Raw genomic sequence first — 25,076 nt, 5'->3', positions numbered from 1 at the left:
TTTAACTGTGATGCTGATTCACACAGGCTTGTTTAAAAAGCAAAGTGGAGGTGATCCTCTTCCCACACCTCTGCAGCAAGCAGATGACTGCAAGAGTAAACGTTGCCTGACTTAAACCAACGTCGCTTCAGATATCCCCTGCTACAAATGTTGAAGTAAGAGGGTGGTGAATGCTCCAAGAAAATCAACAACCCTTTTGTTGCTGTTGTTGTTCACTTTATTTTATTTTATTAGACAACTGCTTTCCATTATAAATAAATAAGGCATGAAGGTTCTCCATACTGTTACAGAGCTGGTAGCCACAGTCGTGCGTTTGGCTCCTAATGTTTCTCGAGTGTGGGGCCACAGGGCCCCTGAAAATGCAGAGCCTGGAAGAGCAGAGCGGTTGGTGGTGGGTGGTTCGAGGAGGAGACCTCCGGAGAGGGTACGGTTTGGGCATCGCGCTCCTGCCAACTTACTTCTGTGGTACTCAGCTGAAGAAAAGAGGGTATTTTGGGGGGGTATTTTTGCATTAATTCCATGGTAAGTGAAGGAAAGGTAGCTCCTTGTCATGTCAAGGCCCTAGACTTGGAGGACAATTACATTTTAACAGTCTTCTCCCTCCAAAGCCAGCTTCTCATTTATTTATCTCAATGTTGCAAAAATCCCAACCATTTCCCCCAGATTTTAGGACTTAAGCTGGTGAAAACAGAATCCAAATTTGGCCTGAAGTTTGTCTCCAGGCAGGTACAGAATAGGTAGCTTACACTGAACCGCTCGCTTCTTGTGGCTCGATGCTCGGGGTGTTGCCTAAGCTGTAATGAAATGCCGCTTCTCTGCCTAAAACGCGCGTCTGACCATAGAAGGTCAACATCTAGTTCATGAAAAAATGGAAACTGGTGATTCCTGAGACTGCAGTGGCCTTTTGGCTGTGTGTTTGCATGTCTGTGGAAGCAAAAGTGAGGAGATTTCAGTGCTGGAAAGTGAACTGGAACATGAGGGGTGACAACCTTTGGAGACGGTATCTCAGCCAAGGAAGATTATTTTCAGGAGAAAACTGAACTCTGTCCTCTTGGCTGGGGAGATGTTCAGGGCAAAAGTGTGGGGCAATGTGTGATCGGCGCTACTGCCAGGGCCAGAGCTCCTGACGCCATACGAGCGCGATGCTTTGTCCTTCTGCTTGCATGCAAGTCCCCGGTAGTCAGTTTTGCAAGCCCGTGCAAGCTGAATTTGAGGAATTTGCTACCATGGGGTGATGACAACCTCTTGAAGAGTACAGCATGGAGGGCTGGTACCCAGCCCACGAGATGAAAGCATGTCTCTGGTACTGTCATAGCACTTCTTGTCTAGCTTATGGGAAAGCCCTGGTCATCAAGTTCCTACCAGGCACAGTGCTTCACCTAGGGCAGATTTAAAGTGAGGAAATCCCATATGCCTGCCAAGTCTGGAGAGCATGGACTGAAATACTAAGTGATGCTGATGAAGACAGAACAATCAGTTTTGTGTTTCTCTTCAAGTTTTTCCAGTTGCAATGAGCTTGCATTGTAAATAGCTGAAAAACCTGACTGATAAGAGAATGGCTTAAGTAGCAAGAACATACTGCCCTTGGGGAAGGGGAAGGTATAGACGGAAGCCTCTTGGATGCAAGCGTCCGTTCTTAGCCATAAAACCGAAGTGGAGGCTTGGGCTGGTGTGCTGGAGCAGCCCCTGAAGTTCTGATGGCTTTTTGTTTTACTTGGAGACACCGCGCTGCAGCTGTGGCAGGATGCTGGAGGACATCCAGGCTTTTGCTTGCAGATAATTGGGCGGTAAGACAAGCTGAGAAGGAGGTGATCAGTTTTCCTTTTTTTTGTGGTGTGGTTTACATTGCTGTTGTGGTATCTGGCAGCGGCAGCAACTCATGCAGAGATCCGTCATACCGTTTCTGAAATCCTCTAACTACAATGTACAATTGTCCCAACAAGTTGCCCAGAGCCCAAGCTTCACAGAGTTGAGTCTCCGTGACGTTTTCTTGCTTGTAGATCTCTCGAACCTTAAAAGCAGTGGGGCCACGTGGTGTTTTCTGGGGGCTGAAGAGAAGACTTGGCTGTTGCGATTGCACGTGGGAGTTTGCAGAGAGGCAGCTCATTTGCTGCTCTTGTTTTTCACCTTTGTGGCGTTGATGTCTGCTTTTGTTTTCTGGATGCGGGAGAAGATCTCCTTGAAAAGAGCCTTGTACTCGGGCTGGCTCTGCTCCAGCCGCTTGTCCACCGCCTCCACGTGTTTGCTTATGGTCTTCTCCATGGTTTTCCGTTCCTCCAACTCATGTCCCTCTCCCCGGAAGTCCCTGAAGGAGCTGTCGCGAGAGATGGGCCGGGACGTTTGCACGCCTGTGTGGCGCACGCTGTCCTTGTGCTGCCGGCATTTGCTCAGGAGCTCTTCGTACTTCTCCAGCAAGGCGTGATACTGCTCGTCCACTTCCCTCAGGATGGACATGCCCCGTTTGCGCACGTTGTTAGCGTGCAGTGTGTAATTGCCCTCGTGCCGGCTCACGGCATCCTTGGTGACGATGGCATTGAGGGCGGTGTCGCTGCAGCTTTTCCGGACAGGGAGGTTTGGGGAAGGCGTCATTGATGGTCCGTGACTTTTCCCTCCCTCCTCCTCAGAGAGGTCGATGTAGTCTGCTTCTGGGGCGTTATTCAGTGGCTCAAGCAGGGCCTCAGACAAATTGTCTTCTCTGCTGAGCAGGTACTTCTTGACTTGTTTCATCTGTTGTAGCTCCAGGAGCTCTGCTTCCAGTTCCTTGATGCGCAGTTTGCAGTTCTCCATCTCGCACACCCGCTGCTCGAGGTCCGAGTACTCCTGGATAACAGAGGTGTACTCTCGCTCCACCCTCTCCTTCCGCTGCTTCTCTTGGTTGACTTGGGACCTCAGGGAGTTCACCATGGCTTGGAGACGCTCGTTCTCCCTCTCCAGTGGCTTCTGGTTGAACTCTGTGGAAGAGCTGTGGATGTGGAATGCATCCTCGTACCTGAAAGAGAAGAAGGACCCTTGAGAGAGTCTGACCAAGTCACAGTCACATACGTCCACTGATGCCCAGAGGGGAGGTAAGCGAGACACTGTCTGAGCTCGTGGAGTGAGATACGCCTCCTCTCATGCACCACCAGACGACAAGGTGTGGCTGGGGCTCTTCTGGACACAGAGACCAGTCTCTGTCCCAGAGAACCTGCAGTCTCATTTGGTAGCAGTGATGAAAGACAGGAGGGAAATGAAACCCTAAAAGGTAAAAGACACATCTGGTTAACGGGTAAACCACCAGTGTTGCTGTGAAGGAGTGTTCAAGAGCTACCAGTCTGAGCTGAAAGTAGAAGGCTCTGAGTTTTTCCTGTCTGGAGTTCATCAGCTACTCACTGCATCTGCCAAAAACCCCAGACCTCACCCAGCTGAAAACCAGAAGCACAGGCTCTGCCCTCCTGTGTCTAGGAGATGTTCCAGAGAGAGTGGGAGAAGATTTATGTGGCAAGGAAGGCATACAGGGACTTTTGACAGAGTTGCCACTTCTTCATTGCCTGGGAGGCGATAATACACACATTTTATACACAATATATATATTTATACACAATATATGTATTTATACACAGTACACAGACCCTTCCCTCATGTTGCTATCAGGAAATCAGATTTTCCTTCTCCTCCATGAAGTGCCCAGGGCATCCTAGCTGGTTAGAACAGATTGGGAAAAAAAAAAGCAAGCACCGTGGCTTCCCCTGGGAGGCATGGGTGGTGGCGGGGGGAATTGAACGGATTTCCGAGTTACTGAAGGGCAGCCCGACCTTCAGAGCCAACTGCAGAGCTGCAAGCTGAACTGAGGTCCCGAGGCACTGGGGGGAGCGGGATGGGGGTCTAGGGGTAAAGAACCACAGAGACATCAAGTGGATTTTGCTGGGGGTTAGGCTGTGCCCTCATAGCATCCCCGTTGCTGCTGCAGTAAAAGTGTCTTCTGTTCGTATCCTCTGGCAGGGGATGCTTTCAGTAACAAAGTTTATCGATCACGTATCTATTTAAAGAAGCCTCTATTATGGACAAAACTGAGCAAGAAATGCCCTCGCGAGGTCACTGAATTAACGCTGCTGGCTGGTTTTGAGGAGGAATAGCGCTGAAGGTGTTCGTATGGCATTTGGCAGCACGCGGCGTATCTTGCCATGCGACCAGTGCTCTTGCGGGGCACAGGGAAAAATGCACCATCTCAACTGGTTTCAGTGAGCCAGAGATGCTGGTCCTGTGCTGGGGGGCCAGCTGCAAAGGGAAAAGGGGCTGGGCTGGTTTAGGAAGGGAAACTGCATGGGCAGCTCAAGGTAATGGTCCTCTTCACATGATGTGTTACTGGGTGGGCTGTGCTGGGAGAGGCTGGTTTGAGCCATCCAGAGCTCGAGCAGTGGGTCCTGTCTGGGAGTGTTCCCGCACAGCTCCCTGCCAACGCGCTGGGAGAGCCCCAGCCCCTCCAGGCACCGCCTGTCCCCTGCAGCCCGGCCCATGCGGTGGCCTGAGGCATCCGGATCCTCCTGGGGAGCCGTTCCTGCCCTCTGAAACAGAGCTTGTGCCTCCCCATTCGAGGCTCGTGAAGGCTCTGCTTTGCCAGTGCCACCAAAGCAGGTCCTCCCTTCCCCTCCAGCACTGAGTTTCAGGCTCTGATGCGGAGCCTAGACTTCTACAGGGGGGTAGGTGGGGTTTTGTGCACCCTCAGAGGGGCTAGCCCATCACATCCCCTGTTCCCGGGCAGAGGAGAAGGTTGGAGGCGTACGAGGCTCCGTACCTGGGGCTGGAGCACAGCTCCTTAAGGCAGGGGAAGGTGTGGATGGTTCGGCGCCGCTCCCTCTTCTCCCGGCGAATGCGGAGCTGCTCCAGGCTCCGCATTTCCTCCACCTGCTTCTGCAGCTCCTCCACCTGGTTCTGCAGCCCCTCGATCGTTTCCGTCAAGCTGCGGAGAGAGGAGGGAGCACGGATGAGGAGTCAGGCACTACAGGTCCTTGAAAAGTGGGGTTTTTCCCTGCAGAGAACGCCAGTCTATGGAAGGCGCTTCCAGTTTGTGCCCAGGACCGTGGCAGCGCCTGCTTTTGATTGCAGCGGCTGGGCTTCCTCTGCACGGTCAGTCTTGAATGGGGGTGTCTGGAGAAAAGGGTGGGGGGATTGAAGCAGCGACAAGGGATTGCACTAATTTGAGACCCTCTGTCTTCACATCAGCTGGCTAAAACCGTCACCCCTGGGACATAAGCACTACCCCGGAGCATCTCTGTGCTGAAAGCAAGCAGGTGAGCTCTTTACTCTCTTCCTCTTGTTTATCTTGGAGAGATAAACACAGAGAGAGCAGGCAGGGATTTAGTTTTGTCCTGGCTGTGAATGCAGCTTGTAAAACTCTGCATGCAGTCATTTGCAAAAGGTGCTGCATTGCAAGGACGTGGCTTAGGCTGTTGTTTCCAGGGATGACCTTGACCGTGGGCTTGTTTTAGGAAAGAAATACTATTGATAAACTGGTGTTTCAGCATGGGCTAGCCAGGGTTTCACTAGATGCTGGATCTGTGCCTGGTGTTTCTGCTGGGCTGTGTGCTGGGGACCTCCCTGATGCGATTATCTGCCTTTTCTTCAAGGAAAAGCATCCAAGGAGAGGCTGCCGTGCCCCTCTCCTGGCAGCGTCGGGCACCGCTTTATCCAACCCTGTTCCCAGCGGTGTCTGTGCCGTGGCAGACCTCTGCCAGCCAGCATCGGTGCAATGAGCTTGTGCCGTAAATAGCTGTAAGAGAATGGCTTAAAAACGGCTGCGGTGGGAGGAGGGGAGGCCATACCACTGTATCTTCTGTTGGGATGTCTTGCTTTCCAGCACGAGCTTCTGGTTAGCCAGCTCCAGGTCCCGTGCCGTCAGGTCCAGCTGCTCATAGACTTTCGCGTGCTGTTCGTTCATCTGCCGCAGCATCTCTAGTTGCTTGGTCAGGTACTGCAAGAAAAAGCGAAACGGAAACACTCCACATCCAAAATCCAGGTTGTTTCACAGGCAGAAATTCTACAGCCTTTGCTTCCTCTGATAATTTGTTTTGTGGCTGATTTACCCTTTCTGTGTTTGAAGCCTCTTCCACAGCTGAAATACTCACATCCCCTGCCCACTGTAAGTAGTTTTGTGTCTAAAATATGATTGATCTTCCCCTGCCCCCTGTGAAGGGCAGTAACCTCAATGTTCAGCTGCTTTTTTATTCCCAGTACCCAAAGAAAGTTGATATCCCCGGGACCATCCTTCACCAGAGTTGACTGAAATGGGCCGGTTGGTTGCTGGATCGTCTGACAGATCGATTGCAGAAGCTGCCTTTCCTTGGGAATTCAGCCTAAAACTCAGAGTCTGTGAAATGTGAGGAGACCTGCAGTTTCTGTGTGTTTGCAGACCCTTTTCTGGGCGTCTGACATTGCAAGATTTTATCCTGAGAACACTGGGCAAGGGGCATCGACCCAGGTGCTCACTCTCAGCTGGGACCAGATCCCAAATCCTAGGGCGGACGTGGTTCTGAAAGGCTGCTGTGGGGCATGGCTAAATCCATCCACCGGTTTCCTCGGACATCAGCTGTCAGATCCCTGCAGCCATCGTGCGCTGCTCTGGTGAACTCACAGCCCTCCTCTCCCCTGCATCCTTTTAAATCGGGGGCAGTTCGATCTTTTTTTAATTCACAGATCCCTAGAAGTTTGCCAGTGGATGAAAACCCTTCTGGTTTAGGTTCTTTGGCTCTTAGAAATATTGCCCTGACCCCAAAGGATGCTTGAAATAGTGATTTAGATTGCAGCTCTTGGAGAAAGAGCTATTTTATGCCTCTAACAAAGGGAGCTGTGTTACCAGGGTGTCGAGGGGCCAGCTGGGAACAAACGCGATTATGAATAACTGGAATCGAGGGAAAGCTGCAGCAGAGCAAAGAGAAATGAGTTTGAAGGCTGGCGGGTGGGCAGGGAAAGGCCAAACGTGACCCAGATGCAACCTGGTGCCAAAATCTGGCGTGCACATCTGGGCTGGGGGTGGGGATGTGAAAAGAGGGAAAATACCAGTTAGAGGGGGAAAGGGACCCTCTCCAGGGCTGAGACGGGCTTGACCAGACCTTAATCCATCCCACTTCAGGCACATACAGAAGATACCTTAACTCCCGTGCCCCATGGCAGCTCCCTCCCTTTCTACCAGCATCCGAGCGGTTGGCACTGGTGGAAGCCCCTCTTCCCCACCATCGCCCTTAGGTGACGGCAGTGGCTGAGCAGCTCCGGTCCCCACCCCGGCCCAACTGCGTCCCTACCTCGATTTCCTGCACTTGCTCCTCGTTGGTGGCGTACATCTGCTGCAGGGAGTCCTCCAGCTCTTTGTTGCGCTCCAGCAGCGTCTTCCCCAGCTCCGCCGCCAAATGCAAGTCTGAAAAGCAGACGGGACAAAGCTGCTGCAGTTCCCGCGGCTCCGAGGCGGGGGACGCAGTGGGGTCCCCGAACGCCACCGCACCAAACACAGCAGCGTGTTTTGCACGGTGCTGGTTTTATTGGCAAGTTTTGACATGGATGCACGCTTATGGGACACTGAGGATCTGGCCTCTTTTGTCTTGGCGGGCTGCAGGAGCAAGGGGAGACCGAGCTCGGGATATCTGCAGCTCCCCCATGCCGCGAGGAGTGGGTGCCTGGCTGGCTGTGTAACCCTTCTGCGCGGCGCTGCTCGCTGCGTAGCCAGGATCAGGCCCATGGAGCTCAGCACCTCCGTCTCCTGTCACCGAGATGTGTAGGGTCGAAAGGGGCTCAGCATCCATCAGAATGAGAGCCAGGGTTGGTAAAGCCCCCAGGGGGCCTTGGGGATGCTCTGTAAATTATATTATTATCTCTAATGAAGGGAGTGCCGTGCCTTTCCCCGTCAGCCTCCATCCATCACCCGCTAATAGACTGACGTGAGTAATAAAACCACGCGTGGCCCGAGGGGGCTGGAGGCACCTCCTGCACCCACCGCCGCCCGGGCAGCGCTGCGTCGTCGGCTGGGACCGCAGCTCTTTCCTTGGGGCAGCTGCGGGGTGAGGACGAACTGCTTTGTGTTCACCCTCTGCCACCTCTAAACACCCTTAGGAAGCTACTGAAATAGTTTGACTTTAGGAAAAGTGCAGGGAAAAATAGATGTTGACAGTGGAATCGGCTTAAAATACTGGGTACTGGGTTGGCTGCCTCCTGGGTAAAGGAGAAGCCCCAGGACCCCATGGGTCCTGTATTGAGCACCCCAGGTGATGCTGTTTGTGGGCCTGGGATGGCACAGCTGGCTCTGATAGCATCCCTTGGCTTCCACAGAAATCGGTTGTCTTCTTAAAGCCTGACCTCCTGTGAGGATGTGGGTTCCTGTTTTTCTTGGTGCTTTTAGAGTTGAGTTTCTAGCTCATATGGTGGCAGACTGAAAATCTGACCTTAAGCCTTCAGAAAGGTAAGGAAACAGGTCTTGATGTGTGCTATTGCTCTTTCTCTCTCTGGCATGGTTATCGTGCAGTTTTAGGTAATTAAGGAGTGGGAATCCTGCAGCGTGGGAGGGGACCTGGGTCTCCTGCCCTGGCATTTTCTCAGCCCATGGGAACGCTCCTCTCTAGTCTGCAGATCACCTGTTTTGCAAAAGCTCTACCAGGGCTGAGAGCAGCTATAATTTCTTCCAGTGGTTAATTTGGCCGCGTGGTTGATTGGGAAAGAGGGATACTTGGTCACGAGGACAAGAAGAAGGGGTGCCTAGGATATATCCTGAGCCTGGGAAAATCGCTGATCTCTCCCACTTCAGATGTCACAGCGCAAAGCGAGGCTCACGCTGGCCTCAGACCCGAGCGCTCGCGGGGAGGAGAGTGGTCAGCGCCTGGGATGGGGCTTTCCTCACGGGTAATGCTGCACGATGGGAAGTGCTGACATGTTATTAATTTGGGTGATGGCTGTGTCTCTTTCCGCATGGTTCCAGGGGTGCGGGATGGCTGGCTCCCCAGATGTGGTCTGGCCAACAGCTGCTCTGTGTGTCCTCGAATCTCCCCTTTACCCGGGAATGTGCTCTCCAGCTGCGCCCTGCCTTGCAGGGTGTTATTCTGGGCTGTGACCTTTTTAATTATAATCCTCATCATTGCACAGTGACCTGGTCTGAGGGCTGCAATCCCGGCTATCAGTGCAATCAAGATATTGGCACATTTCCCCATGGACAGACCTCCTCCATCTCTCTTTTTTTTCTTCTCTCTTTTTTTTTTTTCTTCTCTTTTTTTTTTTCTCTTTTTTTTTTTTCTCCTTTTTTTTTTTTTCTCTTCTCCAAGCGCCAAATTTCCCCAGTTTCCAAAGTGCCACTGGAGACCGAGCGTTTGCTGTACCAGCTGGGGATGGAGGAACAGCCAGATGCCAGCAGAGATGGAGGACAATTTGTGCCTTTAAGCTGCTTGGGGCTGTATTTAATGGCACCTCGCTGGAGCCGCTTCTCGTTGCTGGAGACCAGCACCTTGCAAACCGCATCCCTTGCGGCAAGCAGGGCCCCGGCGTAGAGGCGTGTAGTGGGAGGGCTCCAGGTAATGAGTCAAGTGTGTCCCCGTCCCCGCAGATTACACCAGTGCTCTCCCACCATATGGCATCCAATTTAATCAGCTGGGGTTGAGTTAAGTGGATTAGGCAGCACAGGATCCTGCATTGTAATTTAAAGGGCTCTGTCAGCAATAATGTAACGGGGGAAACGGGCAGCGTTTGGGGACGGGTGGGGAAGAGGAACGAACAGGGCTGAGCTCCGAGGAGGAAATTGATTCTTCCTTTCCATTTTGAGTGTAAGGACCTGGGAGACTCCAGGCTTGACAGACGCAAGGGAGTTGGTTCTTTTAGTCTCTTTTAACCGCCTCAGCTGCCGCCACACACGCCTGCAGCCGGCCGAAGCATCCTCCATAATCCTGTCTCGTCTGTGCCCCTTGTGCCTCAGCCTCTTCCCCACCTGTTGGTCTCCCCCGGGCCTTGGGACCACGGGGAGGGAGGGGATGCTGCGTGGAAGTGCTTTAACGTCGTCTTTAGACCACATCCCTCTAGATCTTCACGCTAATTGTGGCTCTGCACGGGCTTGGGGAGCACGCAGCTCCTCTCCTTTGAGACCTTGGAAACCTGAATGTGAATTTTTCAGCAACTTGTTTTGGGGTGGGGGGAAAGAACTATTTAGGAAATTTGGGATTCTCTCTGCGTAGTGCTGTGCTTTCCCTACAATGTTTTTATTCCTCTTCGCTTCTCCACTGTCAGGCCAGCCAGCCAGTGCTGTACGACTTGCCCTAATTTAGCAGATATGCTGATGCCTCCCTTCCCCCTCCCCTCTCAGCGCAGCAGGAGAAATGAAGCGGTGGGCAGCGGCCGTGCTGTGTGTCCGCTCGATGTGCCCGATCCCTCTGCAGCCGTGAAACGGCCAACATTCGACTAAAAACTGGGGGGGCCCAGTGGTGCCCAAATCCTATTCGAGAGAGGATCATGGATGCAAACTCTCCCGGCCAGCGCCGGCTCGGTGCCTTCTGGCTCTCGGCACCGCAAGCGCTGACGTGACCCTGCTAATGAACGCCAGCCAAGGAGACACCCCGCGTCCCCAGACAAAGGGCTGCGCCTACAGACCAAAGCGGAGGGAGGGACGGAGGCTGCGTTTCCCTGCCAGCTTCCGCGGGAAAGGCGCCTGAGCGAGGAGGGAGGGGAAGAGAAGAGAGCCCATATGGTGGGAAGGGAGCGGGAGCTGAGTCCAGGCAGCCGTCCTGGAGCCACAGAGATCATCGTCGGCCCAGTGACAATTCTGCTAGCTCTGTGTCAGTGGGGAAACCTGAAAAAAAAATCCTAATCCAAAGGCTGTAGCGGGTTGTCTTTGACTAAAGAGGCTGAGGAGCAAACTGCCGGGTGTTCCCCCGCTGCAGCATCCCGTGGCACCGCTGGCTCAGGCAGAGGAGCTGCACGGGGCTGCTGCGGAGCTGAGCGCTCGCCGGCCGCCCCTGCCCTCGCAGCAGCTTGCGATGAGGTGCAAAGGGCTTGGAGCCGTTTCTGCCTTCCTGGTGCTGGTCTGTTTGAGTAGAACAGTCTTCGCCACAGCTCACTCTATGCAGGAGTTTTGTGGGGTTTTTTTGTTTTTTTTTTTTTTTAATTTTTTATTCCCTCAGCATCTCCTGGTTGTGGCTTTGGGGAGCCTAAGCTTGGTGCCGGGCAGGGGAGGTTTTGGCAGCTCTCAGCGTGACGGTGATCCGGTAGCCATTCGGATACAGCTTGTACATACGGCTTTCTGAAGGAAGCCAAAATCTAGAGCAGCTTCTTTGGGCTTTCCCCCGTTGTCTCTCTTGTATCAAGGGATTTGTGTGCTTAGGCTGTGAAAGAACGTTCCCGCTGCTCTGAGCTCAGGTGAGGGGTGCTGTGCTGCGCTCCTCACCTTTAAATAACCCAAACCCATCCTGAGAGATGGGATGGCTTGCGGGGAGGTGATGGTTCTTTGGCTTATGGGTTATAATCCAAAAAGCAAGGGTTACGGCATGTATTTTTGCAGATCCTTTTCAGCTGAGCATCTGTGAAGGAATTACTTGTAGCCCCTTCCTAAATGTGGGGCTGCGGAAAGGGCTGCTCCCCTCCTGCTGCTGCTAAACTGGAGGAGCAGCCAGCAGAGCTCTGGTGTGGAGGTCTCTGGAGGAAGTTCAGGGTGCTGATGGATAGGGTAGGTTGAGAGTTAAGAACTGATGTTTAGTGCTGTTGACGTTTAATTTAATTGCATTTGCTGTCTGCTCCATTACACATGGGTACTTAGAGTCAAGGGTAGGTGCAATTATTCCTTTCAAAATCTAAATAAATGATGCTGTGCTGGTTTACCCCAGGGTAGGGTGTTCTTGCTGCTCATTTATTTTTCTTCTAAGTTGCAAGGCATTGTGCTGTCTGGGTATATTACAATGAAGATCAGCTTTTGTGTATCGCTTACCGCTGCTCCATGACAGGTGATGGAGGCAATCTGTGTCCTTAGCCCTTCTAAGCCTTTGCAGCGGAATCTGCTGGGGCACAGAGAAGCAAGTGCCGTCTGACAGCATCTTGCAAACAACCTGCAGGCATGTCTGGATGTGAAGAAGCTTTTTCAATATGCCCCTTCCACAGATGGTAGCGTTTCCCATGGCCAGGCAGAGCTTTCAGAGAGCCGCTGGTGTTTCTGCTGAGGCGTGGATTCTCCATCCCTTTCACACTGGCATAACTTGGACACTCCTACCCAAATCAGCTTTGCACTTGATGCTCTGTGTTGGTTTTTTTGTGGGGATGTGCCATTTTGGCGCAATCAGCTGTACCACAAAGGCAGGGTTTGCTTTGAAGAGCAGCCCAACGCAGCAAGGGGGGAAAGATGCCTCCAGCACGGCTGGGTGAGCGCCGGCTGGGGCAGCGTGGAGCCCTGGCAGCACAGCCGCGTCCTCCCTCTTCCCCTCCTGGCTCCAAACCGTGGCTCTGGCTGCGCTGAGCTGGTGTTGGGCACACGGGCATTTCTCTTCACCTAATGAGATTTGCTGGATTTCCTGCTTGCTTTTTTTCTTCCTTTTCTTTCTCTTGTGTAACCTGTTATGTGTCCCTGGCTGCCCTTGGCTTTGCAAGCTTCCCTGGCACAGGGGGAGCTCGGGTGGTGGCAGAGAGATGCGGTTTGCAGGGGTCGAGTCGAGCACAGCGCAATGAGAGCAGCTCCCTCCGCGCTCTCTGGTCCCCTGAGCAGAAGTGGCACCACCAAGGAGTGGAAAACCCCAACAAGGGATTCAGGGGTGTGTTGTCTGTACCGTGCTGTGCTGCAGGGAAGCCTCCCTTCCTTGCCTTCTGTACTTTTTTTTTTTTCCCCAGTCCTATTCAGTCTTTCCTTTCTATCAACCTTTCCTTTCTTTATTCTTCCCAGATGCTCATCAGGCTTTTTTGATTTAATTAATACTCGCCTTTTCTTTCTGCCCTCTGTCATTCTGTGCCCTCTATATGTTAACTTTTGAGACCTAGGATGCTTACCTGTGTTTATCAGCTCTATGTGTCTGTACAAACACGTACACAGCTCTCCCGTCCCCGCACCCACAGCAATCAAAGTGCGTTTTGCCAAGTTATTAGAGCAGGATAACACAGAGTATGTCATTAGACCGTGCTCGCGCCCTATCTGCATCTTTCCCTGCTGCTCTCTTATCTAAACTGCCTCGGTGCCTGTGTTTGCCTTGTAGGCTGAAATGGCTTCAAAGAGCTTGGCGATTGGTGGCTCGGAGGCTCTGATAGCGCACCTGAATCAGAAAGCATCCTAAATAAATAAATACATGCAAGTGGAGTTGTTGGGGAGAAGAAGCAAGGAAAGAGGAGGGAAAAAGGCAGCCAGTGCTTTCCTGTGTGCACCCCTCCTCTGGGCAGCAAAGCTCCAACTAATTAATTATGTTGGGATGCAGAGAACCGTGAACAGAGGCTTTTACTCTTTTAAAGCTAAAGACACTGACATGTGGATTGGTGCCATGTGGAGATCGCATCTCCCTGGTGTGTTCTGGGGGCAGGAGGTTGTAATGGACCCAGGACAGACAAGGAGGATTAGCGCCCGGGGAGACTTTGTGTGTTGTCTTCGGCTGCTGCTGCACCACGGTCCTGTGCACGTGCAGAGCCCCAGGCAAAGGCGACCTGCGAAGGACGGGTCAGCGCGCTCGCGCAGCAGAGCACGGCGTCCGCAGCGATGGGCTGCCACCGCCACGTCAGCTCTCCAGCCCTGTTCGTGCTCGCACAACAACGCGTTCTCCTACTCCATCGCCAGCCAACTCGGCCGCCTTTGCTGTCCTCTTGCCGGGGGAGGCACGTGGGACCGCTGATCCTGAGTAGTTTGGTGTCTTGAGGAGCGACCGAGTTCCAGCACAACTGCCACTGCCAGCACCTGGCTGCTGGTTGCTCCTGGCTGCTGCTCCTCATGTGCCAGAGGCAGGTGGGCACAGAGAGCCCTGACCGTAGTGCTCGCAAAAACGCTGCGGGGCAACGCCTCTTTCAGCCTTATCACCAAAACCAGTGTCCCCGAAGCACTGATGGGAATGGAACTCGTCATTCCTGAAGCCACGAGGACTGATGCTTGGGGGGAATGATGTGCTGTGCTGCTCCTTGCTCTGAGGCAGAGCCCAGTGCTCAGCCACGACCGCCCAGCCCCTGCCTTCCCAGGACTCTGCGCTTGCGTGGGGGCCAAGAAAACCTGGAGGACAGCACAACAATGTCCTAGCTCCAACTGCCATAGCTGCGGCTGCAGAACTGGAAGGGGTCAGCACGGACCTGGATGCTACCCATGTCTCAAAGGATGGAAATCTCCAGGGAGGAGACAAGTTAACTGGGCAGCTGCACTGCACACGGGGTGAATACAGTGACTTCCCAGGAGGCTGAAGGCTTAAACCATTAAAAAGAACTGTCACTTTTTGCAGAGAAGCTTTACAGCTGTTTGTTAAATACATATGGTGGGGGTCGGGGGGAAGAACAAACCCTAACACAAAATCACTTTAAAATTCCCAGCTGTGCGAGGACCAGCAATTGTGTAACATCTGCTTTCATTCCTCCGGGGTATTTTGGATTGGAGATATTTTCCTAAATTCTTGGCCCACATATGTGTTTAAGTAGAGGCTTTGGAAGCCTTAATGATGTGTTTGGTGTGAGCACACGGATGTATTAGTGGCCTGGGGTGGGAATACATCACTGTGCTGCTTCGGGAAAGGCCTTTTAGCAGAGGACACGGAGCGTGCAGCAGCGAGCAAGGTGTGCGTTTGCCCGAGCGCTGGCACCGCTTTTAGCAGGAGCAGGGTTGGACCTGGGTGCTGTCACAGCTCTGAGGGGTTCCTGACTGTCACACTGCGTCAGCGTACCCGTCCTGTCACCAGCTAGCGCTGCCTGGTACCGGAGGAAAGACAGAGGATTGGAAATGGCAGGGGTGGCGGACAGCCTCCATGTGCAGGGCTCCGGGTCCCTGGGGCTCAGGGCTGCTGTGGGCGGAATGTCCTTCAGGGCTCGGACCGTAAATCCTTCACATGTGGCCTTGCCAAGGAGAAATGCCACTGTTAGCTGATTGTTTCAGGATAGGAGACATGGAAAATGCAATTTTTTTTTTCTTTCTCTCATTCTTTCCTTTCCAGCAGTTCCTCTAACTCTGCTCCCTCCCACAGCTGGAAGTATGTGCCTGGGGTTCAGTGGATGTAGGAAGGAATTTCTGTGAGAAATCAGGAGGGAGATCCTGGAAATTACTGTATGGGGCTCTCTTATGCCCCATTTTCTTGCTGCCTTCACATAACAGGGGAATTTTGTTCTAGGAAAATACACACATATATTTATAATATTTTTTTTTTCTCCCCAGATTTGGAGGCTCTCATCCCTTCCTCAGTCTAACAGAACTGTCATCTCATTTCCTTGTCTCCTACGACTTCTCTAGTCCCTCTTGTCATTCCCAAGCAGCTCAGCAATTAGGCACTGAAAACTTTCCACTTCCATAAGCTACCTGCTGTACTGCCCTGCTAAATAAGTAAGTGGCTCAGCTACTGCAGGCAAAAAAACTCCGTCCTTCTGGCTTGCCCCTGGGGAGGAAGGACAGCGGGTTAACTGCTGCGCTCCTGGAAGACAGGCAAGGCGCGTGGCTCGTCCCTTGAGCTGGACTGCCAGGATAATGGCATCACGAGGGACAGATTTTGGGTACCGCCTGCTCCCCAGCGCAGTGAACCCTTTGGGCAAGCTGATAGCAAATTGCAGCTCTATGGGACTCCCCCGTGCAGGCTGGGTGGTGCAGAAAACAGGCAGGTGTGGGTGCTAGCGGGTGCTCGCACGGATCCCCTGGGCTCATCCCGACAGCGGGAGCTGGTCACTGGAGCACTGGTGACCCCGTGTCTTTACGCGAATGAGTTGGGAGTGGTGCAAGCTCAGCACCTTGTGTCATTTTCCTTCTTAGCAGGCAAGCAATCGGATGCTTGGCAGGAGGAGGAGGAATTAAAATAAGATCCTTAAATCTGGAGACCTTCAGAGGTTACAGACGTAAAGTCCTAAGCCTGCATTGCAGATGGTTTGGCCCAACAGTGTCTATGGCTGCCCAGGAGGAGAGGACTCCCAGTCTCGCAGTGGCACTGAGATGATGTGCTGGTTCTTGTACTGTCTCTGGTCCCGCTGGCTAACTCGGAGCAGCGCGAGGCCGTTTGATTTACCCGCGGGGGAATCGCCCCAGCACCGAAGCTGTATTTAGGCTCTGGGGACTGCAACGATGGCTCTGAGAGCCCTCCCTCCTGGGCTGCACTCTGCTCGTTAGCTTAGGCCTGAACACTGGCAGGGGCATAGGGAGGCTGGGAAGATCAGGGAATGCAGCGGGGTGACTGTGAGGAGGACTCGTCTCGGGAGATTGGTACGGGGGAGATGAAGGCTGGGAGCGGCTGGCAGAGAGAGCTGCTGGATCTGGTCTCTGCGCCATTCAGATCCAGATGCAATTGAGTTGGCACACAGCTGTTCTGTACACAAGTGCTTCTGATGAGCAGAAGAGGTGTTCCCACTCATCCCCAGCTCCGAGTCTCTGATTTTAGCTCATTCATTCTCTTGGGATCTGGCTGCACGTACACCCTTTGCAGAGGGTATGATGCAACTGTAGCCACATCATCAGTTCCCAATGGCTGGAGAAAGGTTCACCAGCACTGTGTGCTGGTTTTACTGCTTAGAGACACAGATTCCCCAGCCTGCAGAAGGCGAGGCTGTGGCTGAACCAACACAGTGCTGACATCTATTCACTCTTAGAAAGCCTGACAATAAGCAAAGCCACACTACCAAGTAATCGCAGCTCCATTTTCACTACTTTCTTCGAGTCAGAAAGCCTTCTAAGAGGGAACATCATAAGAATGAAACACCTCAGAGGACACCACTACTGTTTCCATGTCACTGCCAAGTCTCCTGGCTGGGATTTGAGTCTGTGCCCCTATGTGCTAAGGCGTCTCTGTACGATGTCTTGAACCACGCACGGAAACAGGTAAAGGGGTCTGAAAGGCACCAGCTTCACTTGAAGGAGGCTGGAAGGGCCTTAAGGCTGGGGGACCAGATCTTGCTGCCTCCAAGGCATCTGCTTGATGCAATTAGTCACTGTGGGCACTTTAGGGGGGAAAAGGGGGCTATTGGCATTTATTTTCTTGAAAATAATAAGCTATTTCAGCAAGCCAAAGCTCTGTAGAGGATGAGGAGGAAAGTAACAGGTGCTCGGAGTGGAGCTGGAGGCACTACTTCCTCTGTGGTGCCAAAATGGTTAATTAACATAATCATCACAGAGCTCTCAGTTAAGCCATCCGTTGCTTAGCAAACAGTTTTGGATGTAAATTTAATAAATATTTGATGATGCTGTGAGATGACGATAAGGGCTCAGCAACCAACTAGTTCGCAGAAGAACCTTCTCCTCTCTCCTGGCTTAGGTTGCATCTCGTTTCTCCCACCCCTGGCTCCTAAGGAACAGTGTTCAAGCCTATGGTTTTGTCCTCCACCTTCCTGGTGCTGCTGCCAGGCGTGGGTTTCTGCGCCACCCTGGGCCGTTGGCATGCCAATCCTCTTAGCAATGCTGGCCCGCGACCGCCTCGTAATCGTGCCACGCTGTACTCCCACCCCCCATTTCCAAACCAACAGCTCCACGGCTCCGCCAGCACCAAAGACCTCCAGATGCTGCTATGGGTGTAATGCAAAGGCGTGGTGTACGTGGACGGAGTCCAGCACTGTCCTTCATGATGCTTTGTGCACCACGCAAATTAATTACGGTTGTAATTACCCCATTGGACCTTTTCCAGTTGGCTGATTTTAGTTCAAGCCTTTCCCATCCCTCCTCCTGAGTTTGTCCAAGCCTGCGCAGCCCCAGTTTGTACAGGAGGCTGCAAACCCACCGCTGGGCTTTGTTTTGGGTCTGTATGTGCTCAAAGGTGGAGTCTATCCCCAGCATCAGTCCATCACCTGGAGGCAGTTATTCTGCATTCACGCTGCTGGGACAGAGCTGGGAACCTGGCCTGCAGCAGGAAGGTGGGGTTTTTTTGTTGTGACCAGTATGGTGCCAGTGCTGACTCATGAACCTGACACCAGGGACAGCGTTAGGCTAAAAATCAATCGGTCCCGCGTTGTCCACCGCTCCCTGTATTCATCTGTAGTTCTGCTGTTCCTCAGCCTGCATCCTGCCCCTGGAGCGGTGCCCAGGCCCCTTGTGAGCCATGGGAAGACGTCACCCAGAAATGTGAATTTCTGAGCTTTCAAAGGCTGCACTGTTTATTCAGCTAATAGCTCCATCTCCGTGCTCTGCCCTGGTTTAATCTGAGCGTTGTGTTTCAAAGAACAGGGCCCAGCATCCCGCTATCGATATTTCCTGTTAACCGAGAAATTTGGGTTAAAACCAGCTGCAGCAAACCCAGGGGGGCTGGTTATCGTTCCTTGCTGGGCCTCTGGCCTGCAGCTGAAGTTGTGTAAACTTTAAATCATGACATAACGTCCCGGAGCGGTGGGCTGAGGCGCTGCAGCTGGACTGCGCGTCCCTGCTGACAGTCAGCTGCCTAAAACCGACACATAACCGTACCCTGCCTATAGTGCAACGCCGCGGGGGGTACTGGATTTAGGTGGGAATGGTTTTCCCTACACATTGACAAAACAGTTCGGTTCATTCCTGCGCCACTGGCCTGAAATGAGACTTCTTCCAGTTATTTACTTACTGCGTGTTGACTCAAAATCTTAAGATAAGCAAAAAAAAAAAAAAAAGAAAAAAAAGCAAACCCAAAAGTAGCCCCAAATACCCACAGCCACCAACTGTCCAGCTGTAGGACAAACATTACATAGAACTCGTGCAAATGTGAGTACAGTTCCTTCAAAACAAACACCACAAGTGACTGTTTATCCTCTAACAAGGCTATTTCTGCTGATTGAAACTTGGCCTTCTTTTTTTTTTTCCCTCTTCCCCAATTTCTCCTGCTTTTATGGCTGATTGGAAAAATCTCCAGAAGTAATGAGGTGGCTCAGAAGCTGAAGATCCCTTGGGATTTAGGCTTGGGCAGCAAGAGCTTTTGGGAGACACTTTCAGCATCCTCAGCTTGGCAACACGTTATTTCCCATGTATTAATTTCTAAATAGCGTGCCCGCTAACTCTGCCTGCAACTGCCCTGAGATGAAAGCAATGTCATCGCTGCCCGTGTTTGATGCTGCTCGCAGCAAGTTTTTCTGGGAACCAGCTTCCTTGTGGATGTAACACACCAAATTTTTTAACCCCCAGGTGCTCAGGACGTACCTGGGCTCCTTGTCTCTATCCCTCGGGTTTAAACTTTCCAGGGCCAGGACAGCGGCTGGGAGCAGCGGAGCTGAGATTTCCCCGGAGATGCTGCCGCAGGATGTGGCGCTGGCTTTGCCAAGCAAATGTGAGTCCTGGGAGAAGGTCTCCCACCCTCCTGTACCCGGGATTTGTCCCTCCTTTTCTACCCCCTCATCCCCCTGGCCCAGCATCCCCGACACCTTACGGGGTGCCCCCCATCCTTACCCTGCTCCAGGTCCTGCTGATCGTACCAGGGCTCCTCTTCCTCGCTCTGAAACTCCTCCATCCTGTCAGCGCTCAGCATTTAGCACCGGCGGCCCGGGGAGACTCGCAGCATCCACCAAAGGGGAACCCGCCCGCCGCCGAAAATGCGGTGCGGGGATGCTGGCAGGGATGCGGCCTCGGTGCCCGGGCCGGGAACGGGGAGGTTTGGCACGACGTGGCACCCTGCTCCTCGGCTCTGCCCCGGCTCTGCCTGCCCCGGGGGGGGCCTTCCTCCTGCCTCCGGGGCCGGGGGAGGCTCCGGGGAGGGCGGGGGGGGGGGCGGATGATGAAGCGGGGACGTGGCCGGGGGCGGAGGAGGGGGCACGGCTTGCACAGGGCTGGGGGATGCACAAAGGAAGGAAGAGGGCCCGGCGCAGGCAGATCCTCTCTCCGCAGCTCGGTGGAGACCTCTAGCATGGAATTGCTGCAAGGAAACCCGGCGAGAGGGAAGGAGGAGGCGAGGCGAGACCGGCCTCCTCCTCTTCCTCCTCCTCCTCTCCGCCCAGCCCTGCCGCGGCCAGCGGGGCGGGCGTGGGGCTGCGGGGTTTGGGGTCGGCAAGGTGGGGGTGACCCCGGCTCAAGGGGAACCACCCTCCCCCCAGATGCCTCCAGCATCCCTGCACCCCCGGGGGAGGTGAGCCAGGAGCGGGGCTCGCACAGGGAGGGGGTCCTGGCCTTGCCCTGGGCTCCTCGGTGGCTTTGGGCAAGTTTGGGACCCTTCCCTGGGTATGCCGGTGCCTCCTCTGCCTTGGTGGGTTTCGGTGGGTTGCTGTTCAAGGCGGGGGTGTGAAAGGGGAAACCCCACACCAACAGCCCCACAGCATCACCTGAGCGCGGTGTCTTCCCTAGCTCTTCCTCCAACCCTGCATCGTCCCCGCTTCACGCTCCATGAAAAGCCAGTGCTTCTGATGCAGGGTTCTCGTTTATTTTTGAGGACAAACTCTTGTGTCTCTCTGGAGGGTGGAAGGAGCTTAAAATTGAGGGACGTGAGGATTTGTAGAGTTAGGAGGAGGAAATATGTCACATGTAAGTAAGTTCAGAGAAGTCTTGGATTTTGGTGCTTCCTTTTCAGCCCAAGGAAAGAAGGGTTGGAGAAGGTGGCCTTTCTCCTGCTTTGTCCTTGTCAGCCCTGGAATCCATCAGAGACTGTAAGATCCAAATTAACTCATGTGACAGTGGGTTTAGATTATTTTTAATTTTTTTTTTTTGCCTTCTGTGTGATGGAACTCACTGGATTTATACTTTATTGCTTTACTTTGCAGTGGTGCCTACAGAAAAGGCAATATAAGATGTTTACGCAAGAGCAGCAGACTGCATCCAGAAAAAATGGGATCTGTGTCAGAAAACTCCGTCTGATCCACGAGTGACAGGCCGCTGAGAGTCCCTGGGTGACAAAAGCAATAGCTGGTACTCAGCTCTCAGGTACAGCAGCAGAGGAGAGAAATAAAGCAGGAATAAGAGAGAAATTGGAGGCGATTCCTCTCCCCTTCTCTCCTCACAGACCTCTCTATGTGCACATCCTCCCAAAATTAATTAGTTAACTAGAATTAAGGAGTTTCTTTTAACTTGGTGTTTATAACACAGCAAAGTTTATGTGGGAGAAAGCCACCTCTGAAAGCTGGCTCTGACTGGCTCCCAGATCTTTTTCTGAGCAAATAGAAATCGGAAGATGCTCACTGTGAAAAATAATTGCCCGTGAAAAGTATTCTGTTCCTAAGAATAAACTATCATCATTTATCTGTGTAGTATAGCCACACAGAGTGCTTGGATGCAAAGCCCTAGGCTGTTTGAGAGCAAAAGCCAGGTGCCATATGATTTTATGAATTTATTTATTTATTTTTTTTCCTGTAAGTTTTACAAGGATGTCTCCGATCTGACCTGTCACTCAATATAATCAAACATCAGTGATTTCTGTACAGGTTGAATGCCAACAAATGAGAATTCCCACAGTCTGCCCCAGCTGGGGAGTCAGCACATTGCTTTCTTTTACAAAACATTTAGAATTACCTCATTTCCTCTGAAGAAAGGAGGTTTGCAGGGCTAAGCGCGTGAAATCTAACTCAGCGACACCAAAAAGACCTGCTTGGTGCGGAAAACAGTGACAATGGCTTCAAAGGCAACACCAAATCGCCTCAAACAGCTGCTTTGAGCTGTGTAGTGAGGGTCAAATCCTGAATTCCCGGTCACCAGGCTTATAAAACATCCTCTCCTTGCAGGTGGGTGGAATTTCATTAGGGTTAATGAGCCACCACATGCAACGAGCTCGTTATATCTGTTACAACCCAGCTTGCTCGTGGCCTCTTTCAAGCCAGGACTAGGGAGAGACTGGAGCTGGATGTTCCCCTTGGCATTCCCACCGCATCCCCGCCATCCCGGCTCGAGGCCGGGCTCTCCAGCGGTGGATGGACGGAGCTGCCGTGGGGCTTCTGCCTGAGAGGAAAGGGGCTTGGGGGGGACAAAGGCTGTGGGGAGGAGGAAGGGGGAAAGAAAGGGGGCAAGATGGGGGCAGAGGGAGCTGATGGAGGGGAAAAAACAAAGGTTGGTGATGAAGAGGAGAATGGAGGGAAGGTGAAGGCAGCTTAGGCCAGAGGGGAGCGTGAAGAAGAGGAAGGCAAAGCGAGGAAAGCCGGGCTCCGCCGTGGGCCCTCACGGAGAGGGGAGGGTGCAGGGGGACGAAGTGTGCGTGGAAAGGGGCTGGAGAGAGGGACGGGGCTGCCAGGAGGAGGATGAGAGGGAAGGGACGGCAGACGGAGGTGGGGAAGGAGAGGAGTCGGGGGAAGGAGGATCGGGGCGGGACGGAGGGCTGGCGGCGGGGCCGGCGGAGGAGGAGCCGTGGGCGGAGGAAGGGATGCGGGAGGGCCGGGACCTGCGAGGCCGGGTTTGACAGGAGGGAGGGACGGGGAGAGAGCCGCCGGTGCGGGGAAGGGGGATGGCGGCCGCGGCGGCCCGAGGAGGGGAGGCGGGATCGGCGGCGTGAGGGGACGGCCCTGTCCTGCCCGGCCCTGCCCGCCAGCCCGCAGCCCCGCCGGGCCGGGCCGCACCATGGGCAGCGCCGACTCCAAGCTCAACTTCAGGAAGGCGGTGATCCAGCTCACCACCAAGACCCAGGTGAGGGCCGCCATCTCGGGAGGTGGTGGTGTGGGGGGGGCGCCATCTCGGCAGCCGCTCTCCTGCCCTGAGGCGCGGCCTCCCCCGGCGGGGAGGTGGCTGGGTCGGGCTGACAGGTCCGGGAAGGGGAAGGGGGCGGTCGGGTCGCTGCCCACCCCCTCAGCCCGACCCTGGTGAGCGGGGCTGGCGCAGGTGCCTTGTGCGTGGGGACGGGGCTGGGCGCTGCTGGGGACCCGCGGGGCTTGGGGGTGGCAGCGCGGCCGGGGGCTTGGGCCGTGGCTGGCTCTGCTGTGGCGGTGAGGCCTTGCCCGAAGGCTGGGGAGCCGACTTGGGGATTTGGGCAAGCCGGTCCCATCTAACCACGTCGCCGGTCTGCGGAGGTTTAACGCGGCTGCGGAGGGGAGCAGGGCCGGTTCCCGGGGGCGGCTGTGGGGTTTAGCGGGGCCGTGCCGGTACCACGGCCTCCTCTGACATCCTGCGCTTTGCTAAACCGCGTCCTGTGTCACCAGGCCGAGATGCTGCTGCCTTAAGGTTTGTCCACAGCTCCTAATGTATTCAGCTGCAGGTTTACATCACCGCAAGGTTTGGCAATGCCCTCTTTTCCGTATCCGTCCCCCCCCCAAAAAAAAAAAAAATAATTAGGGGAGATTGAAAAGGCTGTTGGCCAACCATGCTGTTGGGGTGGGCTTTTTGCAGCAGAAGCAGCTTCCATCTGTGGCCTGTGAAATACCGCTTTATTTCTGAGGGCTGAAGAGGAGACATGGAGTTCGGTGAAGGGAAGTCAGAGCTGTGTCTAGGGAGGGTGGCTGCACAGAGGTCTGAGAGACGCCGCTCACGTCCTAGGAGCCAGTTTAGTTCTCGTCTTAAGTTGGGAGCCCAGCAGCACGCTGGCAGAAAATTAGTAGACTGTCCTTCTGTCTAAGGAGCAGGGGGATTTTGCTCTACTGAGGAACTGGATCTCAGGTTCTTCAGAGCTGCAACAGAGATCTGCTGTTCTGAGCCACCTGAGGTGGCGAGGGAATAACAGCTGCTAAGAGAACTTGGGGATGATGGCAGAAAGGTATATAACAATGAGGAATGAATTTGGAAGAAAAAGGCATGGATGTAAAGGGTAATAGGTGTAAATCTGAAAACTCGAGCAACGAGGAGCGGAAATGGGAAATGAATCCTAGAAAGTAAGACTGGATTGGAAGAGGCTTTGAGAAATTGTGCTTATACTTTGAGTATCAGTTCCATCTGCATTGTTCAGGAATGGCTTTTGTGAACATGCTTTTAAAAATCTCCAGCTGTGGATGTTCCACAACATCCCTACGCAGAAACAGAAGTGGATGAATTAATGTTTGAAGGGATTCTTCCAGAGTCTCTTCTGGATGCCAAATACTTCAGGGTGTCTTCGGCTTTGGACTGTCCTTCCTCCACTGGGAAATATACTTATAAAGTGAGATTGGGAGAAAAAAAACCTGGAGCCTCGTTTCTCAGTGCCTGTGTTAGCTATGTGGATGTTCTCAGTCTGCTGTTCACAAAGAAAATCCTGTATGAGGCAATCCTTCGTATCGCCAGCCAAGAAGAGAGCGCTCCCCTCCCCCTGTTCATCGACCTGTGTAATGAAAGAAGGTTTACTAGGGCTCTGAATAAAGGAAGAAGAAAAAGCTTCATTCTTGGCTGGGTTCACTTCACGTCTTTGTGGTCTAGGTAAGACTAACTGCCATGTGGAAAAAGGGTGGGGTGTTGGCGCTCCCATATTTACATACCGTAGGAGGGCACTGGTGTTTGCTTGTGCAGAATGCATGACTGAACACTCCTGGAGCCCTCTGAGCGCGTACCGCCAGCAACCTCCGTGTAACCTCCCAGTCCCTGAGACCCTGGATTCAGAACCAGGCTGCAATAATGCATGAGATCAAATCCCTACTTCAAAGCTATTAGCTCAAAATACGCTTTGCTTTCTCAGCAGCGTGTCTCCTTTTTTGCAGCCTTCTCCTCTGACGTTAGGTAGCTGAACAAATAGATTTTCATCAAACCGTCGGTAACATGAAGCCGTGAGCTTGGTAATGCCCTGTGCGGTGTTTCACAGGGCTCTGATGGAAGGAAATGGTTGAACAGAAACCACTGTTCATTCCCTGGTGAAGGTTCAGAGTTGGCACTGAAGTTAGATTTTTCTTTAAAAAAAAGTTCTTAGAATTTCTAGGATTTTGTTAATTAAAAAAATATAAGTATTCTCATGCAAACATTTTTTAAAAATTTAAATCTGTAAGGAACTTAACGCTTGAATCCTTATAGCACTTGTGAAGCCCAGAGCTTGAAAGTCCAACCAAGTCTGGATAGAAACGAAATTGATGACATTGATTTTTTTTTTTTTTTTAATTGTCAAAGAGAAACTCTGAAGATATAAAAGTATTGAAAAAGACAAATCACTTCAGAACGGTTTCAGTGATTAAAAAAGGGCAGCGGTACCATAAGGAAGGAATTAGCT

At 53.0% G+C, this 25,076-nt stretch overlaps 2 protein-coding genes across 3 annotated transcripts in view; one reads left to right on the top strand and one right to left on the bottom strand.

The window, feature by feature from the left end:
- Positions 1-53: 53 nt before the first annotated feature.
- On the bottom strand, positions 54-19,863 carry CDR2L (cerebellar degeneration related protein 2 like). The gene is made up of 5 exons (XM_010119357.2): positions 19,460-19,863; positions 7,275-7,387; positions 5,799-5,947; positions 4,772-4,936; positions 54-2,989 (listed from the first exon to the last, which is right to left on the bottom strand). Exons 1-5 carry the CDS (start codon positions 19,536-19,538, stop codon positions 2,104-2,106), a joined length of 1,392 nt encoding a protein of 463 aa, XP_010117659.1. The 5' UTR covers positions 19,539-19,863; the 3' UTR covers positions 54-2,103.
- A 2,581-nt stretch (positions 19,864-22,444) lies between these two features.
- Positions 22,445-25,076, top strand: part of HID1 (HID1 domain containing) — a 30,194-nt gene continuing 27,562 nt past the window's right edge. For both annotated transcript variants that reach the window (XM_086762115.1, XM_086762114.1), the window contains exon 1: positions 22,445-22,606. In XM_086762115.1, coding sequence (XP_086618241.1) covers positions 22,541-22,606 — 66 coding nt within the window. In that variant the 5' untranslated portion in view covers positions 22,445-22,540. The remainder of the gene's footprint in view (positions 22,607-25,076) is intronic.

Source organism: Chlamydotis macqueenii, chromosome 18, assembly GCF_036417535.1.
Source record: "Chlamydotis macqueenii isolate bChlMac1 chromosome 18, bChlMac1.mat, whole genome shotgun sequence".
Classification (NCBI taxonomy): domain Eukaryota; kingdom Metazoa; phylum Chordata; class Aves; order Otidiformes; family Otididae; genus Chlamydotis; species Chlamydotis macqueenii.
The sequence above is the reverse complement of the archived record's forward strand: the minus strand, read 5'-3'. Positions and strand labels throughout refer to the sequence as shown.